We start from the raw sequence: 22,774 nt of genomic DNA on the forward strand, positions 1-22,774 counted from the left end.
TTTTTTTTAGATGGAGTCTCGCTCTCTCACCCAGGCTAGAATGCAGTGGTGCGATCTCGGCTCACTGCAACCTCCACCTCCTGGGTTCAAGCGATTCTTCTGCCTCAGCCTCCTGAGTAGCTGGGACTACAGGCACGTGCCACCATGCCCAGCTAATTTTTTTTTTTTTTTGTATTTTTAGTAGAGACGGGGTTTCACCATGTTGGCCAGGATGGTCTCGATCTCTTGACCTTGTGATCCACCCACCTCAGCCTCCCAAAGTGCTGGGATTACAGGCAGGCGTAAGCCAACGTGCCCGGCAGAAGATTGGTTCTTTTTTTTTTTTGAGATGGAGTCTTGCTCTGTTGTCCAGGCTTCAGTGCAGTGGCATGATCTCAGCTCACTGCAAGCTTCGCCTCCCGGGTTCACGCCATTCTCCTGCCTCAGCCTCCCGAGTAGCTGGGACTACAGGCACCCGCCACCACGCCTGGCTAATTTTTTGTATTTTTAGTAGAGACGGGGTTTCACCATATTAGCCAGGATGGTCTTGATCTCCTGACCTCGTGATCCGCCCGCCTCAGCCTCCCAAAGCGCTGGGATTACAGGCATCAGCCACCGCGCCTGGCCGATTGGTTCTTAAGAGAATGTCAACCTTCTCTGATTTGAAGCCCAGTACTGAGGAAATGGTGGGAGAGAGATGGAGAGCAGAAACTGGAACATTCATGTTTTTCATGTGTTGCATGTTTTGGGGAGATAATTTCAAGTCAGGTGCATGCCCCTCCACAAGCACACTGTTGGCGAGCCTAGGGGTGGGGAAGCCACAGCTGCCCTGCCAGGCTGCTTGGTGAAGGCCTGGTGACAGACAGCCTGGCCAGAAATCCAGTCACTGGCTGCTGGGAATAACTATCGTTTGGTAACATAGTTTGGTCCACCTTGCAGTGAAAAACGTTTATAATTTAAAGGCATTTGCTTCAGAGACATTCACTGCAGTAACATATCTTTTCTTTCTCTTGAGACGGGGTCTTACGACATTGCCCAGGCTGGCCTTGAACTCCTGTGCTCCAGCAATTCTCTCGCCTTGGCCCACCGAGTAGCTGTGACTACAGGTGCACGCCACCACACCAGCTCTTTGCCTTTTTTTTTTTTTGTCATTTAAAAAAAATGTAGAACATTCATTTACCATCTTAGCCGTTTTTAACTGTAGAGTTCAGTAGTGTTAAGTATATTCACATTGTTGTGCAACAGATCTCTAGAACTTTCTCATCTTGCAACACTGAAACCCTATACCCACTAAACACTAATTTCCCCTCTCCCTAGCCCCCAGCGCCCTTTTTACGTTCTGTTTCCATGATTTTTGACTACTTTAGATACTTCAAATATTGCATGATTTTATTCATACAGTGTCTACTTTTACTGTATTTGCCAAATACAGTATTTTGACTACTACATTCAGCATTTAAAGTATCTAAAGTAGTCAAAATACCATATTTGACAAATACAGTAAAAGTAGGCAAATACTGTATGAATGGAATCAGTACTGAGGTTGAGAAAGAAATCATACTATATGGATGATTGGAAATACTGAATGGAATCATACAGTATTCGTCCTTTTGTGACTGGCTTATTTACTTTAGCATAATGTCCTTGGGGTTCATCTATGTTGTAGCATATGACAGGATTTCCTTCTTTTTTAAGGAAAAGAAGAAATATACTTGGATACATAATATTCTACTGTATGGCTATATCACATTTTCTTTATCCATTCATCTGCTGAGGGCACTTGGGCTGCTTCCACCTCTTGGCCATTGAGCGTATGCTGTGATGAACACGGGTGTGCAAATAACTCTGAGATCCCGCTTCGAATTCTTTTGACTATACACTCAGGAACAGAACTGTTGGATCATATAGTATTATAGACCCATTTTTAATTTTTTGAGGAAACTCCATACTGTTTTCCATAACAGTTACAACATTTTACATTTCCACCAACAGTGCACAGAGTTCCAACTTTTCCACATCCTCACCAACACTTATTTTCTGTTCTTTTGATAGTGGTCATCCTGATGGGTGTGAGGTGATATATCGCAGTTTTGATTTACCTTTTCCTAATGATTAGTGATATCGAGTGTCTTTTTCTATTGGCCATTTGTATAGCTTCTCTAAAGAAATATCTCTTCAAGTCCTTTTCCTTTTTTTTTCTTTTTTTTTGAGACAGAATCTTGCACTGTTGCCCAGGCTAGAGTGCAGCGGTGCAGTCTCGACTCACTGCAAGCTCCGCATCCCAGGTTCACACCATTTTCCTGCCTCAGCCTCCCAAGTAGCTGGGACTACAGGCACCTGCCACCATATCCAACTAATTTTTTGTATTTTTAGTAGAGACGGGGTTTCACCGTGTTAGCCAGGATGGTCTTGATCTCCTGACCTCGTGATCTGCCTGCCTCCGCCTCCCAAAGTGCTGAGATTCAGGCAGGAACCACTGCGCCCAGTCTTTTTTTTTTTTTTTCTTTTTTTGAGACGGAGTCTCACTCTGTCGCCCAGGCTGGAGTGCAGTGGCATGATCCCGGCTCACCGCAACCTCTGCCTCCCAGGTTCAAGCAATTCTCCTGCTTCAGCCTCCCAAGTAGCTGGGATTACAGGCATGTACCACCACGCCTGGCTAATTTTTGTACTTTTAGTAGAGATGGGGTTTCACCAGGTTGGTCAGGCTGGTTTCAAACTCCTGACCTCATGATCTGCCCGCTTCAGCCTCCCAAAGTGCTGGGATTACAGGTGTGAGCCACTGCGCCCGGCCATCCTTTGCCCATTTTAAAATCGGGTTTTTTTTTTTTGTTGTTGTTGTTAAATTGTAGAAGTTCCTTATGTATCTTGGACAGTAACTTGTAAGCATATATAATTTATTTTCTCCCATTCTATAGGATGATTTTCACTCTATTTTCTTGGATGTGTAGAAGTTTTTAAGTTTGATGTGGTCCCATTTGTCTACTTTTATTGTGTTGCCTGTGCTGTTGGTGTCATATCCAAGCAATCACTGCCAAATCCAATGTTCTGACACTTTTCTCCTGTATTTTATTCTAAGAGTTTTATAGTTTTAGGTCTTTTAGGTCTTTAGTTCATTTTAATTTTCCTGTATAAGGTAAGGGTCCCACTTCATTCTTTTGCTTGTGGATATCCAGTTTTCCCAAGATCATTTGTTGAAGAGACTGTCCTTTCCCCATTGTGTGGTCTTAGTATCTTTGCCAAAAATCATTTGGCCACATATGCAAGGCATTATTTCTGTGCTTCCTATTCTGTTCACATGGTCTATAGATCTATGTAGCACAGTGTATCTATGTTTATGCCAGTACCACACCATTTTCATTACTGTGGCTTTGTAGCGTGACAGATATTTTCTTTCTGAACCTCAAAGACTATCTGTCCCTCCCATTTTAGCTTCCTCTCTCCACTGGATCTTCTGCTCAGAAAGTAGTTTCCCTTGTAGTCAGTTCTAAGTGTGGTTAGAGCAGGTCCAACAAGAAAGGGCAGCTTCTTTGAGTTAGTATTTATTTTTCCTTTATTGCCTCCCTGCTCCTTTTGGTATATGTTAAAAAGCTGTGTGAAGGCAGCATGAACCCAGGGCTGATACTGAGGGCGTTCGGGTCCTCATATTCATTCTTCAATCCATGGACATACATGGAAGGTCCGCTTTGGCCAAGCTCCAGGCTGGGGACTGGGGACAGGGCACTAAGCGAGGTCAGGAGCCTCGCATTCTTTGGGTCCCAACCAAGTTTCTCTGTTTTTTTTTTTTTTTTTTTGTGAGACGGAATCTCGCTGTTGCCCAGGTTGGAGTGCAGTGGTGCGATCTCGGCTCACTGCAGGCTCCGCCCCCTGGGGGTTCACGCCATTCTCCTGCCTCAGTCTCCCGAGTAGCTGGGGCTACAGGCGCCCGCCACCTCGCCCGGCTAATTTTTTGTATTTTTAGTAGAGACGGGGTTTCACCGTGTTAGCCAGGATGGTCTCGATCTCCTGACCTCGTGATCCACCCGCCTTGGCCTCCCAAAGTGCTGGGATTACAGGTGTGAGCCACCGCGCCCAGCCCAAATTTCTCTGTTGTTGCTTTGATGGAAGCAAGACATGGGCATGGCAAACACACCCAGAGCACCCCTCTCCACCCGCACTGGGGTGCATCCTGATGAAGTCATTCAACCTCAGCTGTCTTGTTCCTAGGATGAATGCAAGTCTAGCAAATGCTCTCTCTACCCCACCCATGCCAACTGAGGCATTCTGTAGAAGGCAAGAGACAGAGAAGAGGAAACGACTTGAAACATTGTCAAAGCCTGGATCCACTTGCCAAAACTTTTGGGAACTTTTTCGCCCCACCTAGATAAGAAAGCTGTTTGAAGCAAAATTCTCTTAGCCACTTCCTCTTCTACTTTTCACAAACTTGTTTCTCAAATGTCTGTAGAGATGGGACTCTCAATGGAAGGAGGAATGTCCAGCCATCCCTAAGACATGTATGATGGTTGACTTTGCTCTCTTTGCTTCTGTTTCTCCTCCTTGTGTATTTTCTCCTTTCTCTTCTCTCCACATTCCCCATTCAAGCAGGACTCGGGCTCTGTGCTCATTCCCCCAGTTAAGGTTAGGGGGCCAGGTGGGGAGTAGAGGCAAGAAGACATCCAGTCTTCAATTCTCACTGGCTTTTGTTTTCCAAAATTTAGGCTCTTTAAGCCCTTACCTACCAGGGGAAAAGGTGAAGAAAGAGGTTTCCCAATATAGACCAAACACCTTGGAGCAGCAAGCAAGTGTGCAGGTTTCCTCCAGCCCCACATTAGAAAATGACACTCTCCTGGGCTGGGGGAAGAGGAAACAAAGGTCTATGGGTCTTGACTGAAGGTCCAGGTCTGCCCCCCACCTTTTTTTTAAACACAGCTTGGAGAAGTGGCAAGGCTCTTCTCTGACCACTCCCAGGGTCCTGGTTTGCCTGGGAGTGAGGGGGTACCAGAGACATGGGGCTTCTAGGTGACCAGGACAGGTAGTCACCTAGTGCTAGCACATCAAGGCAGATAGGACCATAGGTGACCACAGGTAAAAGATTCCTACTTCCCAAGCAGGGCCTGAGTAGCCATAAAGATGGGAAGATGATGTCTCAAGGGCAACCTATATCTGTTAATGTCTAGGGACACCTGAAACCTCATATAACTCCAAGGAGGGATAGCTCAAGAATAACAAATTAAGTTTTCCACCCGTCCAGTGGAATGAGAGCTCAAAGTTAGAAATCAGGTTGAGAGACATGATACAATATCATTTGCACATCTGAATCTGCGGCTGCTCTTCATAGCATGTAGAAGTCATTCAAAGATGAGACTCAGGTGGTGGTGGCCTGGGGTGTCATGGGAGTCCTGCTTGTAGCAGGACATGACTTAGTGACTGCTAAATCAAAGTGCCATGTATTCCTTCAGCCACAGTGACTCACATCTCCTTTCATATGCTTTTTTCTTTTTATGAATGCATTCTCTAGTCTCTGGCCAGTCATCACTTCCTTCTCTCAACAAGTCTTAATGCCGTAGGACAAATAAGAATGACAGCTGAGGAACGTGCCTACAGTCACTGCCTTGCTTACAAGAGCATGGACTTCAAGGTGGGCAGTCAGACCTCTTGGACAACAACTGTTCCAGACAAAGAGCAATGCCCCAAAGAATCCTGCTCTCTATCCTAAGGGAAGAGGACATTTGGGGTAGGAGCTACTTAATGGTTTCATTTCATTTTCCACACTAAGTGAATTTGGGAAACGTTGAAGCTAATCTATCTTCTTCACATTTCTTGAGCACTGGGAGTAATGTTAACAACTTAGACTGGAAAGTTCCCTTTTCCACTCTGAGGCACCTCCCCACTCTAGCCCTTGCCTAGCTGTGATCACAGATGACGGCCCGGCCCGGCCTAGCCCAGGCAGCGTGGTGTCCACCGCACACAATAACCTGTGGGTGGGAGGGCATAGGAGGAGTCAGTCTGAGCTGCCAGATCCCCACATCCGAACCCTGCTCATCAGAACACAGTGTTTTCACATGTCACCTGCTTCCTTCTTTATGAGGAAACTGGATGTGCTGATTCAAAGGTGGATTTCTTAAAGTTAAAAACCTGGGCAGTCTCCCTCAGCGTATTTCCAGTGTACCTAGAACATGTCATGACAGGAAGGCACAAAGAACATAAAGGGTTTGCTTCATGTTCTACATGGAGTTCAGACTTATGAAAGAAGGCTCAGATTTACACAAATGGCAACTCCTTGGATTAGCTGACCTTTTCAACTAGTGTTGTTGGAAACAGTCCCAGTTGCCCTTGCTACCATTAATAAAAGGTGAGACCCCAAACTTCCCAGGATGCAAATGTTCCTCACCCTTCTGCCTCCATGAGCATGGGCCTGTCTTCCATATTGCCCAAGATATGGGGGAGATTTACATAGATTTCTGCCAAAAGGTACCCCAGGGCAGCTCATGTAGACATACTGTGTAAAGTGACACACCTGTCTGTCCTCCAGGAGGCTCAGAAGGGCAAGGAAGAGAAGATGCAGGATAGGGAATGGAATCAGAATGAGCTCTGCCCACCGTGTAACCTGGGTGAGGCATTCGAACCCTCTGGACCCCAGATTCCGCTATTATGAGGGGAGGCTGTTTCATGATCTCTAAAGTTCTGGGCTTCTGAGTCCCTACCCTGTGGAAGGAGTGCCCTAGTGGACTGGTGAAAACCTGGCTCTAAATCCCATTGTGGCACTAGTCTTGATTTCCCTGGCTTTGGGTTTCTGTGGTCAGGGACTTCCTTTAGGCTAATGCCTCTCATTTGTTTCAGGGAAGGAGGTGAACTTAAGGGACTGGGCAAATTTGGAGGGAGCAGCAGAGTGCAGGCGGGCTCAGGCCCTTCCTCATTCTCTTTTGCGATCCACCTGTCACCAGGAACATCCTTTCTCAGATCCATAGAGAGGTTCACCTTGTTGGCTGGGCCTGGTGAAAGGTGGGTTGGTCATTCTGATTCAGGGGTAAAACATTGACAAGCCGACTTGCCTACAGCTGTTCCTGTGGAATTTTCCAATCAGATGATTTCATATTCAAGGTGATATTTTTAATCTTCATCTGTTTGACTCTTACATCTCACAATTATTCAGAACTTGAACAAGGAAGAGGAAATGACTTACTGGGTCTTCAAAACCTCAAGAGTCAGCTCTGCTACTTTCCTCCTGTCTAACCTAGGTCTTAGGTCTTAGGTCTTAGCTCTGCTACTTTCCTCCTGTCTTAACCTACTTAAGCTCTCTGAACCAAAGTATTATCATCTGTTTAAAAAATACTACACAGGCTACTTTGTGAGGCTATAGGTAGTTGATACACATAAAGTAGCACAGTACCCGGTACATAGTAAGTGCCAGTGAGTGGCTGGTATTCTTGTCTTCAGGAGCCGCACACTTAGGAGGAAGTCGAAGTCATTTGCACTGACCACTCAATTGCCTCGCAGGAGTTCCTAGCTGCCTGAGTGCCCTTATATAACTTTCCCTCCCTTTCTCATGCAATAATTCATTCAACAAACATTACTTCCCTCTCCGAGAAGGCACTGAAATTTCATGTCAGGAAGCACTTCAGAGTCCAATTTAACATGGCGGCTGCTCACTGGGCCTTACCCCAAAGGACTGAGCACTAAGGCCCACTTGGAGAAGAGGGCTTTGGGCCTCACCCTCCTGAGCCCTGAGTCTTGTAACATGCCCACAGCAGGTGGGAGCTAGGCTCCAGAGAGGCTGCTCCCAGGAAAGCCACACTAAGCCACAGCCATATGCCTGGCAGCTTCTGAACCATGCACCAGGAAACATGAGGATTCAGTTTGTTTTCTCCCAGACAGCCTGGGGCCTCTGAAAAATAGGTGTCTTAATTCCTTTCTATCTAAAGCCAGGGTAGTAGCATTTGCCACACAACAGCTGGGTGTGGGGATTACCATTGTCTATAAATGGGCCTTAATGCAAACTATCATATTGACACACATGTGAGCTTCTTTCTGAAGCATGCACACACGAGGCATCTCTCCAGAGCTCTCAACATCAGCTGGCTGCCCAGAATAGCTCTAAACCAGTCAGCAGGGGTGGAGGATTCAGAACCACCACTGTCACTGAAAGAATGGCTGTCTGGATGCTACGTGATGAGACTACCTATTATGGCAATGCCAGCTTCTGAAAGAACTGTTTCTTCTTAAGAAACTTTACATCATTTTCCTAATCTAGTGAGATAAACTGTACAATATTTTTACTTTTTTTCTGAGATGCACATGCTGCTCCGGGAGAGGAGAAAGGAGGAGTCACTGGAGATCTGCCAACTGGCTTGGGATGAACCAACCAAACCTGATGTGGAAAAGTCATTGAGTGCTTTAGCTATTGATGGACTATGAGAAAGACAGTCATTGAAACAGAGCTAACTGCAAGGAAAGGGGCGGGGGAAGAGAATGTTTGGAGATACTACAAAGTTGAATCTGCTGCAAAGGCTTAGAAGACAGAGACCAACATTATGTTCACTAAAAACAGTCTTGGCAGGCAGAGCAGGTTGGGGAGAGGCACTATGAGGTAAGAAGGGGAGAGAGGTGTATATTTCCCCAGAAGCAGCCGGTTTTTCTCTGCCTTGACCTTCACAAGATTATCTGGGACCTTTCTGACCAGTATATTCATCAGTCAGAAAGACAGGAAGCTGCTGGCATTTCTGATCAAATAGCAAGAGGCAACAATCTGTACATGTACTTACTAGATCTTATCTAGAGGGATGACAAAGGAAAGTAAGCTGCACGCTTTACACACTGCATCAAGGTGCATCGGGGTCACTTGGTTCCCTCCTCAAGGGGATGCAGCACAGATCCATCAGGCTCGCAGCTATCTTGCATAATAGCCCAAGGCAGAAAAGGGCTGTGAAAGGCATTGGACATTACAGTACACTCCTACTGTTGAGAATGACCGAGCTGCCTGGCATTTGACCAGTATCTCATCACCAGTTATTTTATTTATCACTATATGTTATAGCAGAACTACTGGCAGGATCGCTGTAAGTAGATACAGATAGATGGCTCCTCTTTGTTCACTCACATTCTCAGACAACTCTACAAGATTCCAGTGCCTCAGAATTGAGGCAACATGAAACATCACTGATTTTTGTGGTTCTAGGATAAGTCCTCACCATGGATACAAGGTATATCATGAAGAGAAATGAGCCTGTCATTTTGGAACACTACAGGAAAACAAACAGCTCATATTGTTTTCCACTCTCCCCCCATTTCCCACACAAAGCATCTCATGGCTTTGATGCTGTGGGGCAGCACTGTGCATGCCCCCAGCTCTGGGCTGGATGCCATGACAAGGGTCAAAAAGCCACATAAGAACCTTGGGGGTCACTGAACCTAACCCTTTCATATTGCAGAAGCTCAGCAAGGTTAAGGGACTCACCCAAGTTACTCAAATAATGAAGAGGCAGAGGCAAACTGCTGCTATACCTGACTGAAGTCATTTTTACCTGGAAGCTTCTCCCAGGAGACTGGTATAGATACGGTGGTTCTCAGACTTCTGACACTAGCCCACAGCTCACTGCCTATACCCATTCCCACTTCTGCTGGAAGAAGAACAAAGCATTGAAGAGGAATGCAATGCTTAAAGTGATTAAAAAAAAAAAAAGAATGAATAAACAAAAGGCCGGGCACGGTGGCTCACACCTGTAATTCCAGCGCTTTGGGAGGCTGAGGTGGGTGGATCACCTGAGGTCAGGAGTTCGAGACCAGCCAACATGGAGAAACCCCATCTCTACTAAAAATACAAAATCAGCCAGGTGTGGTGGGACATGCCTGTAATCCCAGCTACTCAGGAGGCTGAGGCAGGAGAATCACTTAAACCTGGGAGGCGGAGGGTGTAGTGAGCCGAGATCGTGCCATTGCACTCCAGCCTGGGCAACAAGAGTGAAACTCTGTCTCAAAAAAATAAAAAATAAAAAAATAAATGGAATAATCAACAGAAGTAAAACATCAAGACAAGAATGACTTCAACCAAACAACACAGTCAACTCAAGGCAACACTGGTGGTAGCAAAGTGTTCTTTCCCCAGTTTGCAAATCCCAACTGTCTACGTGTGTGCATTCACAAATTTTGCAGGGTCACCAGGCATTGCCTCAGCAGTTAGATGTCTGAAAAGAGTAATGAGTTTGAGTCCTTAAGAAACTATGTTAAGACACCAATTTGGATTCATAAAGAACACATTTTAGCAAGCTTTAATAACACACGCTTTACTTTATTGATTGGCAAACAGCTCCTTGTTGTATGCAAAAATGAAAAACCTATGGAATCCTGCTATTTGCCTGTAAAAATTGAAAAAAGGATTTTCTAGAATGTTCAGATCAGTTTGGAACCATCAGGAAGAGTCCTGGGGCTCACCAGTGGGTTTCATACTTAGAGGAACATTGACCTAAAGCCAACATCATGGCTGGGACAGAGGCCTGTGTCCACAATGGACAAGAGATGTGCACTTAGGGAGACATTTCCATGAGGAACTGTGTGCAGACCCCGTAAGAAACAGTAAGTACACCATTCTTGCTGAGTGCTTAGCCTGTAGTCTCACAGTGGGGTTCTTAGCCAGGCCCCTGGAAAGTGCTGGGAGGGAGAGGGGAGGCTGTAAGGTCCCTTTGCCTGAAAGTCTCTGAGAATAGCCAGCCAACACTCCCAGACGCTTTGACCACTAACTTGCCTGAGGAAAGGAAGAGGGGCCAGGCCACCCTGACCAGCCTTTTCTGGATGGATAACTGCTTGATTACAGTTACAGTGAGTTCATCATCTTCATTGCTCCTTCACCTTTCCTGTCCTCCTCCACAAAAGTCTGCTGTGTAACAAGATGTGCTCTGCCAGCTCTACTTGTCTGGACTCTGGCTTTGCAATGAGCAGAAAAGAACATCCCCAGGTGGTGGTCATGAGTCCTCCTTTGGCTATTTTAAAAATGCACAGTGGTTAAGGGCTTGGGTCCTGGAGGGAAAACGGACTTGGATTCAAATCCTGGTTCTGCCACTATGTGCCTTCTCTAAGCCTCAATCTCCCTATCTGTAAACTGGAGACACTATCTCAAAAACTAACAACTGGCCATGAATGGTGGCTCATGCCTGTAATCTCTGCAGTTTGGGAGGCCAAGGCCGGTAAATCACCTGAGGTCAGGAGTTCGAGACCAGCCTGGCCAACATGGTGAAATGCCGTTTCTACTAAAAACACAAAAACTTAGCATGTGGTGTCATGTGCCTCTAGTCCCAGCTACTCCAGAGGATAAGGCAGGAGAATCACTTGAACCCGGGAGGCAGAGGTTGCAGTGAGCCGAGATTGTGCCACTGCACTCCAGCCTGGGCAACAGGAGCAAACAAAAGAAAACAAAAACGAAAACAAAAAACCTAACAACTGATATAATGCAGGAAAAGTGCTCAGCATACAACTGGCAAAATAGTTTATTGCCAATACCCACAGCTGTTATTGCTGTCGTTAGTAGCTGGTGATCTCCAGCGGGTGCTCTATACTCAGGTCCACCTCTCCTAGGAAATTTCCCCTAATTACAGAGTCAAATGACCTCTCCCAGTGACCAAGATTCCCCTTTTCTGAACTTCCACAGCCCTATCCCAACACTTAAACATGCACTTTTCTGTACTGTCATATAAATGTCTCATGCATATACCCCTTACTGGCCCCTGGCTCCCAACAACTAGCTTGTTAATTTCTTGGAGGCTTGCCTTTTGCACTATACAGTAATGACTCTGTATCACCTCTGTATCACCATGGTCCTGGTCCCTATTATGCCCAGGTAGAAATAGTCTGCATACAGCATAAACACATGGTTGCTGGATGAACGCATTGTGAGGTGAACATGTAATTTTTTCAGTATGCACACACTCAGTATTTATGATGTAGGGAGAAAAGTAAATGAGAAATTATGAGATTGAGAGTTTCATTCCCCACCTTGCAAGTGAATGCCTGTGCAGCCTTAGGCTGGGTGTTCACAAAATGCAGCAACTGCCACCTGCCTCCCTACTGGGATTTAGTGAAGATGGATTAGGCTTTTAAGAAGCAGTGGGAAAACCCAACCATCTCCTTGATGTTAAATAAAGATGAGCATCTGAGTTTTGATGGTAACAAATGGATCTCATTCTCTTTTCGTATTTCCCAGCTCCTATTCCACAAAATGAGGAACATAAAATAGGGTTCAGCCTTTTTAAATCTGATTTCCAGAGACAGAGATGCCACAATGTCCCCTAGTAAGTCATTCCAATGCAAGGAAATTTCTGAAAAGGTGAATCTAAATTCCTTTTCTCACTTTATGCTCACTTTCCTTTGTCTACTGCCAAATGAGGCTGACAGTTGCTCTGATCACCATTTACAATCATCTTTATTCTTAAACATTTTTATTTCACTCTGCTTTCCAGTAGTCAATGTAGACCAGAGGTGACCCTTCCCTCTCCATTAATATTCACATCAATTCTTGTTTTTTCATTCTTCCTCCTCTTCCCAATCTCCTGAACCTTAGGCCTCTGAGCATCACCCATATCAGCTGGCAACACCCAGTTCTACAGGAGTCACCCGAAGGAAAAGACACTATAAAGCTGGTTTAGCCACAGTCTAGTGCACAGGCACCATGATTCGAATCTGAAAGACCTATCCCTGTTTGCACCACTGACTCACTACAGGAGCTGGATCAAGGCTGGCTTAGTTTTTTTGTGAATCAGGGATCATTACTTCCATTGACGCAGCTTTTAAAAGGAGTCGTCACCTTCACAATGGTCATTAAGGTGTGGTTAACATTAATGTCACTTATGAGTTTGGAAACATTTTGAATTACCAAGGGAAATGGTCCTAGGTTAATTAAGGTGGTAAAAGTTCAGAAGGCAGGAAAATACGTATCTCAGGATAACAGGGCAGAGGAAACAAATGAAAATGGGACCAGAGGTTTTCAAATGTGTTTCAGCAGCAGAGACCTGTCCTCAAATGAAACCTTCAGTACACTCCCACACTCCCACCCCTAAACCACATAAAGTGGAGCTGTTCAGGCTGCAAGGCCGGGCAGTGTAGGCATGGTATATGGGGCCAGGGCCCACCCTTCCTCCACCTCACCCATTTCTCTGCCCTCCTAATGTGGTGGTCCCCACAGTGTCCACAGGAGCCTCTAGGCTTCCAGGGGCCAGTATGAAAACCATGAGTGAAAGAGGGATGCAGAAAGTACCTGAATTCCCATAGTACAGTGAGAGGGGATGACAGGTCAACCCTGGGGCCTTGTAGGGCCATATGGCCAACATATTTGTATATCAATGGTCCCATTCATTGCTTTTGTCTTTCTAGTCTATCTATATGTTTCTTAGACTTTATTTTTCATGCATATATATTTTATCATAGTTAATACATTTTTGCAATGCATCTCAAAATATTTATGAAGTTGCCGTCTGGATATATACACAATAGCTATAACATCTTACACCATGACAAATGTATTTAAAGGGTTTGGACTGACTTGTTATATGTCCCCCCCATTCTGAAAGGTCCTATGGTATTTGATTGTGTTTTATACATGCTGGCTTATAGCAATCCAAATGAAAACTAAATATACTCTAAAATGTTCTCCAAGTTTAAGAGCCTAAAAATAGACCTTACTATAAGAAGGCTACATTTTTCCCTGAATAATGAAAAGTATTCTAAATACCACTTAAAAGACATTAAACATAGGTGGTCTAATTAGTCCCTTTACTTCTAAAGGTACATTTCTTTGGGAGGGGGCAATTATAAGAAATACTTTTCTAAGTGAGATTTCTGTGAACATTTAAATTATAAAACAGTTTGCTAACTTACAAAAATACTGCTTTGTGTAAATTTGACTAAGGACTATTAAAATCTCCTAAATGCTCTATAGAGAAATACAACATATTTAAATTTCCATCAATTTGAAAAATTCAGGAAAGGAAAAAAATCTGAAATCCAAACAATTGCAAGATATCATTTTTATAATTTTAAAGGCATATTTACAGCTTGAAAAGGAAAGACTGGTGAAATCTATGAAAATTAGGGAGGCAATTCTTTTCCTAGTTCAGGAAAATTATAGTTCTTAGAGAAGACACTGACAATTAGCTCTTAGTTGATATATATTCATTATGCTTAGGGTTTCTAAATACTCCCTCCCCTCTTTATTTCTGAAAAGAGAAAAGCTTTCTTTTAGAATTTGAAGCATGGCTTGAAAGGCCTATGGTTCTAGGGTAGGGTATGCAAACTACAGCCCAGGAGCTAGCTCCGTCACGCCGCCCACTTTTCTCTGGCAGGAGCTAAGAACAATTTTTACAATTTTACAATGGTTGAGAAAAAATCAAAATCAAAAAAAGAAAATTTCTTGACATGTAAAAATCATATGAAATTCAAATTTCAGTGTTGATAAGTTAAGGTTTATTAGAACATAGCCACATCCATCCCATTGACATTTTACCTATGGCTGCTTTCCTGCCATTATGGCAGAATTGAGTGGTTGTGACAGAGAGACTGGTCTGAAAGCCTAAAATGTTTACACAATTTAGCCCCTTAGAGAAGAATTTGCCAAACCTTGACCTAAGAGATGAAGCCCACCTTTGGACCCTTCTGTGCATTCCTGAGGCAAGAGGTAGAGACGTACCTGGTTGAGATGGAGCAGGTATTTGTCAAGACACCAGAAACAGCAGTAGCAGCATCGGAACAGGTACCTGGACAATGCACCATGCTGCTGGATCAGTTGAGAACAAAGGAACAGAGTCAAAAACAACACAGGAAAGAAGAAAAGCAGGCAGTTTCTGAGGAAACACAGTTTTTACTTATGCACCTGGGGAAACACTGGTGGCGTGGGAGAAGTTCTATTGTGTGCATACTACTACTACTAATTATGATTCTAGTATTACTGAGGAGCAACAATTCTGTCTTGTGGACTTACGTGTTAGGGGTGCTATTAGGGAGGTTAGTCCATACTGAACAGCAAAACAAAAGCAGGCCTTCTGTTTCCAGTAAAAAAAAAAAAAAAACCTCTCTTCCCCCTTCATCTGCCCTTAAGTGTCTGAAATGGTACACTTTGCTTTTTCAAACCAAAGTTTATATTCACGAAAAATTCACATCCCAGAAACAAAAAAACAAATAATACACTGTAGATACTAGTTATGTGCCCACATAAATAAAGAATCAAGTTTAACTCTGGAGGAAATAAATCCTGTAGTGAGATTTTTTTCGGGACTAAATTTCGAGGGATAAATTACTCCTTTGAAATATAACTTGAACTTGTGCATAGCTCAAGAATGAATACTTTAATGAACCTCTTGGGGGAAGGGTGCTCGGAGGCATCCTACCCACTCTCCAGAGTGAACACATCCCTGAAAACTCCTGAAATAGCCTAGGATGAGGACCCCAGGAATAACTCAGCCTTATATGGACATTTTCTCATCCCAATGTGAATTCAATTGGATGAAACTTGATCTGGACACTTTTCAGCCTGGCTGTGTTGGTGAATGAGCCTATTTAACTAGGGAAAATCACACAGTGGCTGTGTGAGACATTTAAATTGTAGACACAGTGTGGGGCAGTAAGGCTGCTGAGGAAGAAATTTTTTTTTAACCTAAGAAAGGACACATTTTCCCAATAGTGACATCACTAAAAGCAATTTTGGCCCTTGGTCCTTGTGGGATCTGGGAAGTGATAAATAACCTTTTAGACCTCAGTCAGAGAGACCTTGGGCCTTCCACTGACTTCTCTTTTAGATTTATGAAAGGCCGTTTCCCCAGAGAGTTTAAGATGCCTAGCTTTAGGAGGGAGAGCAAGCTCCCGGCTGCTCATTAATTTATGATTATCTATTACCAATGCGCACACACACATATCACAAATAGATTTAAAATAAAACGCTGTCCTGTTCTTCAAGAAATCCTGCAAGTTTCCTAAGACTGAAGGATTGATTTCAAAATGCAGGAGCCAAAAGTAGCTAGTTTTGTCCTGGATATGGAAATGCCTCTTCAAGTCATCAAAATGTGGCCAAGCAAAATATTAATAGAAATACAAGAAAATATTCTACAATCAGGGGCAACTGTTTAGCATGCATTTCCAGATAAGGAAGCCAGATAATTTTATGTGTTATCCAATCAATTGCTTCTAATTGATAAACTAACTTTAAATCTTGGTTATAGATTTTAAAATATCAACAATTCAGGTATCTTTTTAAAAAGTAAATGAAAACAATTCTAAAATACAATGTAAACCTACTGGTAAAATTTCCTGAATTTACTAAGGACACATAGCTATACTCAAAAGGTTGGAATCAGGTAAGTTTGTGAAACTGACCAAGTCACCAACTCTAAGGTGGTGACGGGGGAGAGATTAACGTTGTGTGAGAACAGAAGAGTTGGGAAAAGTCCAATCTTCTCTTGTTTGGCAGGCCAGAAATACCATGAGAACAGCTGTTTTCCTGGTGTTCTGGTTTCCACTGGCATTCATAACCAAATGTGCATGGAAATAAAAACTAGGAGGAGAAATCCCCCAGGCACAAAAGCCCTACAGTTCTCTGTCCTTTGAGCTGAGATGTAGGTCAGCTTGCCCATTTCTCACTCTCAAGCGCATGTGTACACACGCATGTACACACACATACACACTCTCATTCAAACCCTCTCCTTTTCTCCCTCCTTCTTCCTCACACACACCAGGAATTTCCCATGACTGTCTCTAGGAAACACAAAAGGCAGGCAATATTTTAGCATTAAAACAGAAATGAACAAATATTATTCCTATCTTATGGTATTTTTTTTACTTAAAAAGGCATGATAAATGTTCACAAAAAAACTTGTTTAAATTTCACCTTAAGAGTTCATCCCGTCTGTTTGGCATTTACATAAGAAGGAAAATCAGCTAACTCAGAACTACTCCCTCCCCACGCCATCTCCACCGAGTTGGAGAAAACCCAATAAACAAAACCATAAACAAAACACAGACTCTGGGAAAATAAAAGTTTTGCTGGGAGAGGCGGGGGATGGGAGCTGAGGAGTGCAGGAGCTTTCTGCACGGCCCGCTGTCACAGGTCACATTTCTGTCCTGGGACCTGCTGTAGTTTTCCAGTAATTAAGTTTCTGGCAACCCAAACACAGAACGTGCTGTGTATCAGGAGGCAGCCTTACCTGTTCTTTCAGTGCGTTTTGCATGTACATGACAATGATTCTCGGAATCCTCACCACAGAGATTAAAAATGACCCTTTCACAACGGTTCCTTGATGGTAGAAGAAGAGAATGGAGAGAGACGAAAGGATGGGATGATCAGGAGGATCATTTTTACTTCTGGAAATAGGGAAAAGGATAGCATTTTAAAAACACTTTTTATAAAGCAGCAAAAGCTCTCTGGTTCCAATCATCTGTGGTACTAACGACTTAGAAAGTTGTGACATAATAAGCATTTGGCAAACTTTTTATACTCCTTGGTAGCTTCGGTTAAATTGTTTCTTGTATTAATTTAATTCGTTTTGGTGCCACTTAATGCTACAAATAAAACAGAAAAAATTTTTAAAAATTGATGAGTTAAAAAAGTTTCCCTCTTTATAATGCAGAGCCCATCCACCAACCCTTTAGGGTGCCTATTCATCTCATTTTCACTTTCAGAATTTTAATTGCGGCACAATCTCCAAGGTTTAACTTACACAGGAGTATACATAAATATTGCCAGCATTCACCTGGTGATTAAAAATCATCACCAAATCACATGACCAGGATCAGTGGCCAGAGAGGTAACAGTGAGCTCCCACTTACAGGAAAGGGACAGAGAGCCCTGGGTGCTTGGCTCCTATACAGCTCTAGGCTCCCCAAATCCTGCTGGTTTCTACTCTGCTCTTTAAAGGTCACTTCAGTGTGAATCATTTACAGGACTTGTCATGACGCAGCTCCCAAGAATGTGTACAAGTCAGTTTCACAGGCAGGGAAAAAAAAGTGAGAAAGAACAGAATGGGTACAGCCATCACTCTCCCCTAAACCTGAAAGATAAAACAAAGGAGTGGGGGCTGATGCCACCCCACGGGTGACCCTCTGAATTCCCGCTGAAGCCAGTTCTAGAAAATAAGGCCTTTCTGAGAAGCAACTTCACAGATTCCAAGTGAAGCTTGGTTTCTTTATAATGGATTATTCTACAACTTGCTCTGGTTGCTAATAAGTCACTATGAATTAAGGTTTTGACAGCAGCCTAGGTTTTGAGAGAGGAAAAGGAAGGCAGCCAGAAATGTTTCAAGAGTTGGCAATGGCTGCATTTTGCTGTTACTCAAATCAGCCAGGAAGAAAAAGAGAACATGAAAGTAATATTGGGAGCTGAAAAACTGCAACCCAGTTGTCCCACAAAAAAAAAAGGATGTGTGTTTCAACACAGTGTTATTTAAAGTAGGAAAAACCACGGAAGCTATTGCTAATAGGAATTCATTTAGATCTGATAAACCAGAAGAGTAGTGTAGGCCAGGAAAATCTGACACACTTTTTTTTCCCTTCCCTCATTTTTCTTTTTTTTTAAGGAAGAATGTTTACTTTTCCATTGAGGAGATTTATGTGCCTTAGAACTTATTATGGTGCTCAAGAGGGGAGGCAGGGAGAAGAGGACAACACCTGCTTTCCATCTGGTAGGGAAACACATGATTCATAGGCCTCTGTGAATGAGGGCCTTGGGGTTAGCCCTCCAGGTATTAAAGTTTGGGGTTAGGCATCAGCCTTCTGAGGTTTCACTGTGATGGGGTTAACCACTTCAGGCAGAGGAGTACCTGCACTGCCTCAGCTTCCCTAGTCTGTAACACATCCTGGTTATGGCTTGAGGCTCTGCCTGGCTTGGCTGGAAGAAGATGCAGAGGTTCCAGAAGCTGGGTTATCACGTGATGGGAGACGGAACTTAAAAAGAGGGCCCTTTCAACCCAAGCCAGCTCTTGGAGCCAGGAGTCACTCAATACCTGCCCTCAAAACTAGAAACAGCCCTACAGAAAAAAAAGGCTAATGAAGTGGTGTGTCTCTGAGGCCCCCACCTAGTCTCAGACTCATTTCCATGTTCAAAGGTAACGTCATCCTACCACCTCTCCCCTGCTGTGTGTGGGGCTAGTGCCTCCAGCTCTGTCTCCCTCACAACCAGCCAAACCTGCCTTCAGGAAGAGGATCTGACGCACCCAGTGATGCTAAACATAATACTTACCTCTGGACTTATTCATATTTTAAGAATTGACCTGGGGGACAACATTGCAGTGTTGAGCATATGGGGCAACCCAGCGATGAGTGTATTAGGAGGCTGGGGAGGACTGGGCCCCCAGTCAGCCTTCCTCATCTCTCTCTAGATCTTCCCACTGGACCACATCCACCCCAATTCTGTGGGTAGCGGCAATAAGGAAGACACGGGCAGTGTTAGAGGGTAAGGCGACTCTAGCATATGCCCCATGAAGCCCAGCTTCCCCCTTCCTTTGGATGTGTGGCTGCTTTGAGTGCTAATGGTGCTGGCTCCCAGAACAACGAAGCCAGTTGCCCAGAATACCACATCAATCCAAGCTGTGGGGCAAAGGGTTTAATGGTCCCATCCATCCAAGTCCTCTAACATCTTTGGGTCATGGTACAAAGTACTGTTTTGTAATTTCTAGTCCCATCAGACAACAGAGTGCATACAGCCAGGCAAGCCACATCATGGTCCTAGAGACAAGCTTTAGCTCTAGTTAGATCCAGCCTCGTGCTCACTAAAAACTCTTCTGACATTATGGAGAATTAATTTTGTGCTGAGGCTCCTGGACTAGGTGTGGGCTGCATGGGACAAACGGCCTCCAACGTAAAGCTGGTCCCAGCAAAGGACTGTGTGGTCCCCGTAGAGACCATGTCTCTTCCCATATTTCTTACAACAAAATCACTGCAAGATGGGGTTTGGAGGGCTGAGAAGGTTGTATGTTTCTTTCCTATTCTACAGAAAATGAAAATCGTCTTTATTAGAAAGAAGAGGATTCTTTAGCTGGCCTGGGTAACTCTTGCTAGGTTAGGAAATTCATCTATCTCTACCTAAACTCCTTAGGCTCTGCTATGAATCCATTTCCTCTTCTCCATCCGTAGATATAGAGCAGCTGGAAACCCTCTTTTGTATATTTGAAAATGATGATGAAGTCACACCTCAAGTGTCCCTTCACCACCCTGAAGGGTTCTAGCTCCTTCCTATCACATCCCTAACACCACCTTTATGGCTCTCAGTTGATCCTTCTTCAAGCAAATGGTTGTAAAAAGTAAATTCTACAGATTGCCCATATCCTGGTACCTGATGGTATTTGTATGAACTCTTCAGCCCTCGTAGTGCATAAATGAATGACAAAGATGAATGCACCCTGGCTATATTTAATCCTCACCCTGAGTGCAGGCCAGAAAAGGATACGAAGAATTGTGAACTTTGAAGATTAGGAAAAACCTTGAGGTTTCAAAATTAGGCAGAAAATCAAAAAGGAAGCAGAGCTCTTTAATAAATGCAATAGTTGTGCTAAAAATAAATCATTGTGTGTTATATTATAAATTAATTTTTTTAAATCAAAGTAATATGTAAAGTGTCTTACAAAGCCAAAAATCACTGCTAGGCTTAATAGGAAAAACAGCAGTTTTCTTCCCCCATTCATAATTCTCTCTCCCTGAGATAATATTTTAGTTGTTATTAGAGAACTCACTTCCACACCTCAAAATTACATGTTCTTACTGCTATTTCTTGGTTTTTTGGCTTCAGATATTGTCTACTGACTTTTCTACTATGAAAGATTCTGGTTTTATTTTCTTACATAGCCTAACTCCCCCAATCTCACACTCATGTTCCCATTCTTCCAATGTAATTACATCAAAGCTTTTAGTTAATGCTTAGTGTTTGTTATTCATACATAAATAATATGTGCTGTAAATAATATTCACAACTGATCTAAGTAGCATATTCCAATTAGATTCCCTTCCTGTACAACTTTTTTTTCTGAAGTTAATTGTTTCACATTTTTTTATTAGCTTGGATTTCCATGGGCCTCACCCAATGCTTCACCAATGTGTAATGCTTTTCTTAACGTGTTCGAACACACCTGGTATTCCCTCAGTTCCATTTTCTTTTCATGGTGACATCTCTCCTGGAGCCCATTGTCTACCTTGGACTGGATGCTTTCCATGCCTGCTGCGCAGCTACCCTCCTGGGAATTCCTTGCTCTGCTCTGCTCAAGCCTGTTTTCTGAAACTCATGTTTTCCTCTCTGGCTTACACATGAGTTTCAGTGGGGAACATCCCTGCTAGAAAGGATGAGGGCAGGGAAATCTTGGGACTGCCTGTGCATGACTTTATTCTTCTTTACCCTTGACTGGTAGTAAGAATAGGTATACAACTCTATACTAGGTATAGACTGGCTATACAATTCTAGGTTGGAAATAATCTTTCACTAGACTTCTACAGCCTTCCTTCACTGTTTTTCTGGTTCAGAGTTGCTGGTGAAAGTCAGATCCTATTCTGGGTCCTTGATCCTTCGCCTGTGATCCTTTTTCCCTCGGGAAGCTTCTGGAACCTTCTTTTTACTTGTGTCCTCCAGCCCTGGCAAATTTTCTTTGTTAATTTCCTCTCTTTCTTCTTTTCTTTGTTCTGTATTTCTGGGCTCATATTAGTCAGATAGTGGGTCTCCCAAATTTATCCTCTTTTAATCCTTTCTCTCTTATTTTGTGTCTCTTTGTCTTTTTATTCTACCTTCTGAAAGAGTGCTTCCACTTTATATTTTAATCCTTCAATAGAAAATGTTCACTTTTGTAATCATACTTTTAATTACTCAAGAGTCTTGTTTTCTCACTATGCCCTTCTTTTGTTGGTGGGAGGGGATCCTAGCAATACATCTTTGTTCTCTCTGATAATATTATAGTTTGTTTTGTTGTTTCCTTTTGCAGCCTGCATTGTCTCCGTTTTCCCTAAGCTCATTTTATTTGTTCATTTTGATCTCTTCTTTCACTTAGAGGTGTTCATCATGTTTAATAATCACTGGTAAACAGTTCAAATTGAAGAGTGAGGCTCTCCAGAATTACCTGGAAGCTCTGTGTGAGGCATGTTGCTTGTTGTCTGATGAGCTTCACTGTTTTGCTAGGAGTCAGGGAATCCATTTCATTGGGGGACCCCATATGGCACTATCTGTAGGTCTTTACTTTGGGTTAGGCAGTTTCTCCACAAAAGCATCCTCTAACCTCTTCCTAGGGAATATCAAATGAGCTGCCAACATTCTGGGAGCTGAACTGTGGAATGTGGAGTGCTGGTGTGTGTGGGGGACCTCATTTCAGTGTTTAGGCTTTCACTTACTCCCCCTGCTTTCAGTACAGAGACTTGCCCCCAGCCTCAGCTGTACCTGATACCCCAAGTCTGGGCCCTCTCTGCTTTCTCTCTCTGGAGAACAAATTTTCCTGTCTTCAGCTGGTGTGGAATTTGGGGGTCTAACTACTCCTGAGGAAGGCTTTCAGCTAATCTTTGGAAATACTTTTTATACTTGAATTCCTGAGCCTCTCTGGGATTCTGTGGCTCACTTCAGGCTGCATCTTATTTGTCCTCCTCATGCAGCCAACACACACGGACAGGCTGCTTCTGCTTTCTCCAGTGGGCTTAGGGCACCGCTCCACCTCCCTCTCTTTGGCTCTCACCATTTGGTTGGTGTTTCTTATCTGCTGTCATTGCCTCTCTGTTTCTTACTGTCCTGGTGTGTTTGTGCCTGTTTCAATCTTTCATGATTTTTTGAGTGGCTGGAGAAAGGGAAGAGATTAGGAGATAAATGCATATGCTTCACTGGAAGTCCAAA

General features: G+C 43.5%; 1 protein-coding gene across 11 annotated transcripts in view; it reads right to left on the reverse strand.

Annotated features, from left to right (window-relative positions):
- SLC44A3 (solute carrier family 44 member 3) overlaps positions 1 to 22,774 on the reverse strand; it is a 74,766-nt gene that overhangs the window by 13,048 nt on the left and 38,944 nt on the right. For 8 of the 11 annotated variants that reach the window (XM_009425750.2, XM_009425769.3, XM_016922818.3 and 5 more), the window contains 2 exons: positions 17,130 to 17,286; positions 14,624 to 14,710 (listed from right to left, as the gene is read on the reverse strand). In XM_009425750.2, the coding sequence (XP_009424025.1) occupies positions 14,624 to 14,710; positions 17,130 to 17,286 (244 nt within the window). The remainder of the gene's footprint in view (positions 1 to 14,623; positions 14,711 to 17,129; positions 17,287 to 22,774) is intronic. The other 3 variants (XM_016922822.2, XM_524772.7, XM_054685056.2) reach the window with 1 other exon arrangement.

Source organism: Pan troglodytes, chromosome 1 (genome assembly GCF_028858775.2).
Source record: "Pan troglodytes isolate AG18354 chromosome 1, NHGRI_mPanTro3-v2.0_pri, whole genome shotgun sequence".
NCBI classification, from domain to species: Eukaryota; Metazoa; Chordata; class Mammalia; order Primates; family Hominidae; genus Pan; species Pan troglodytes.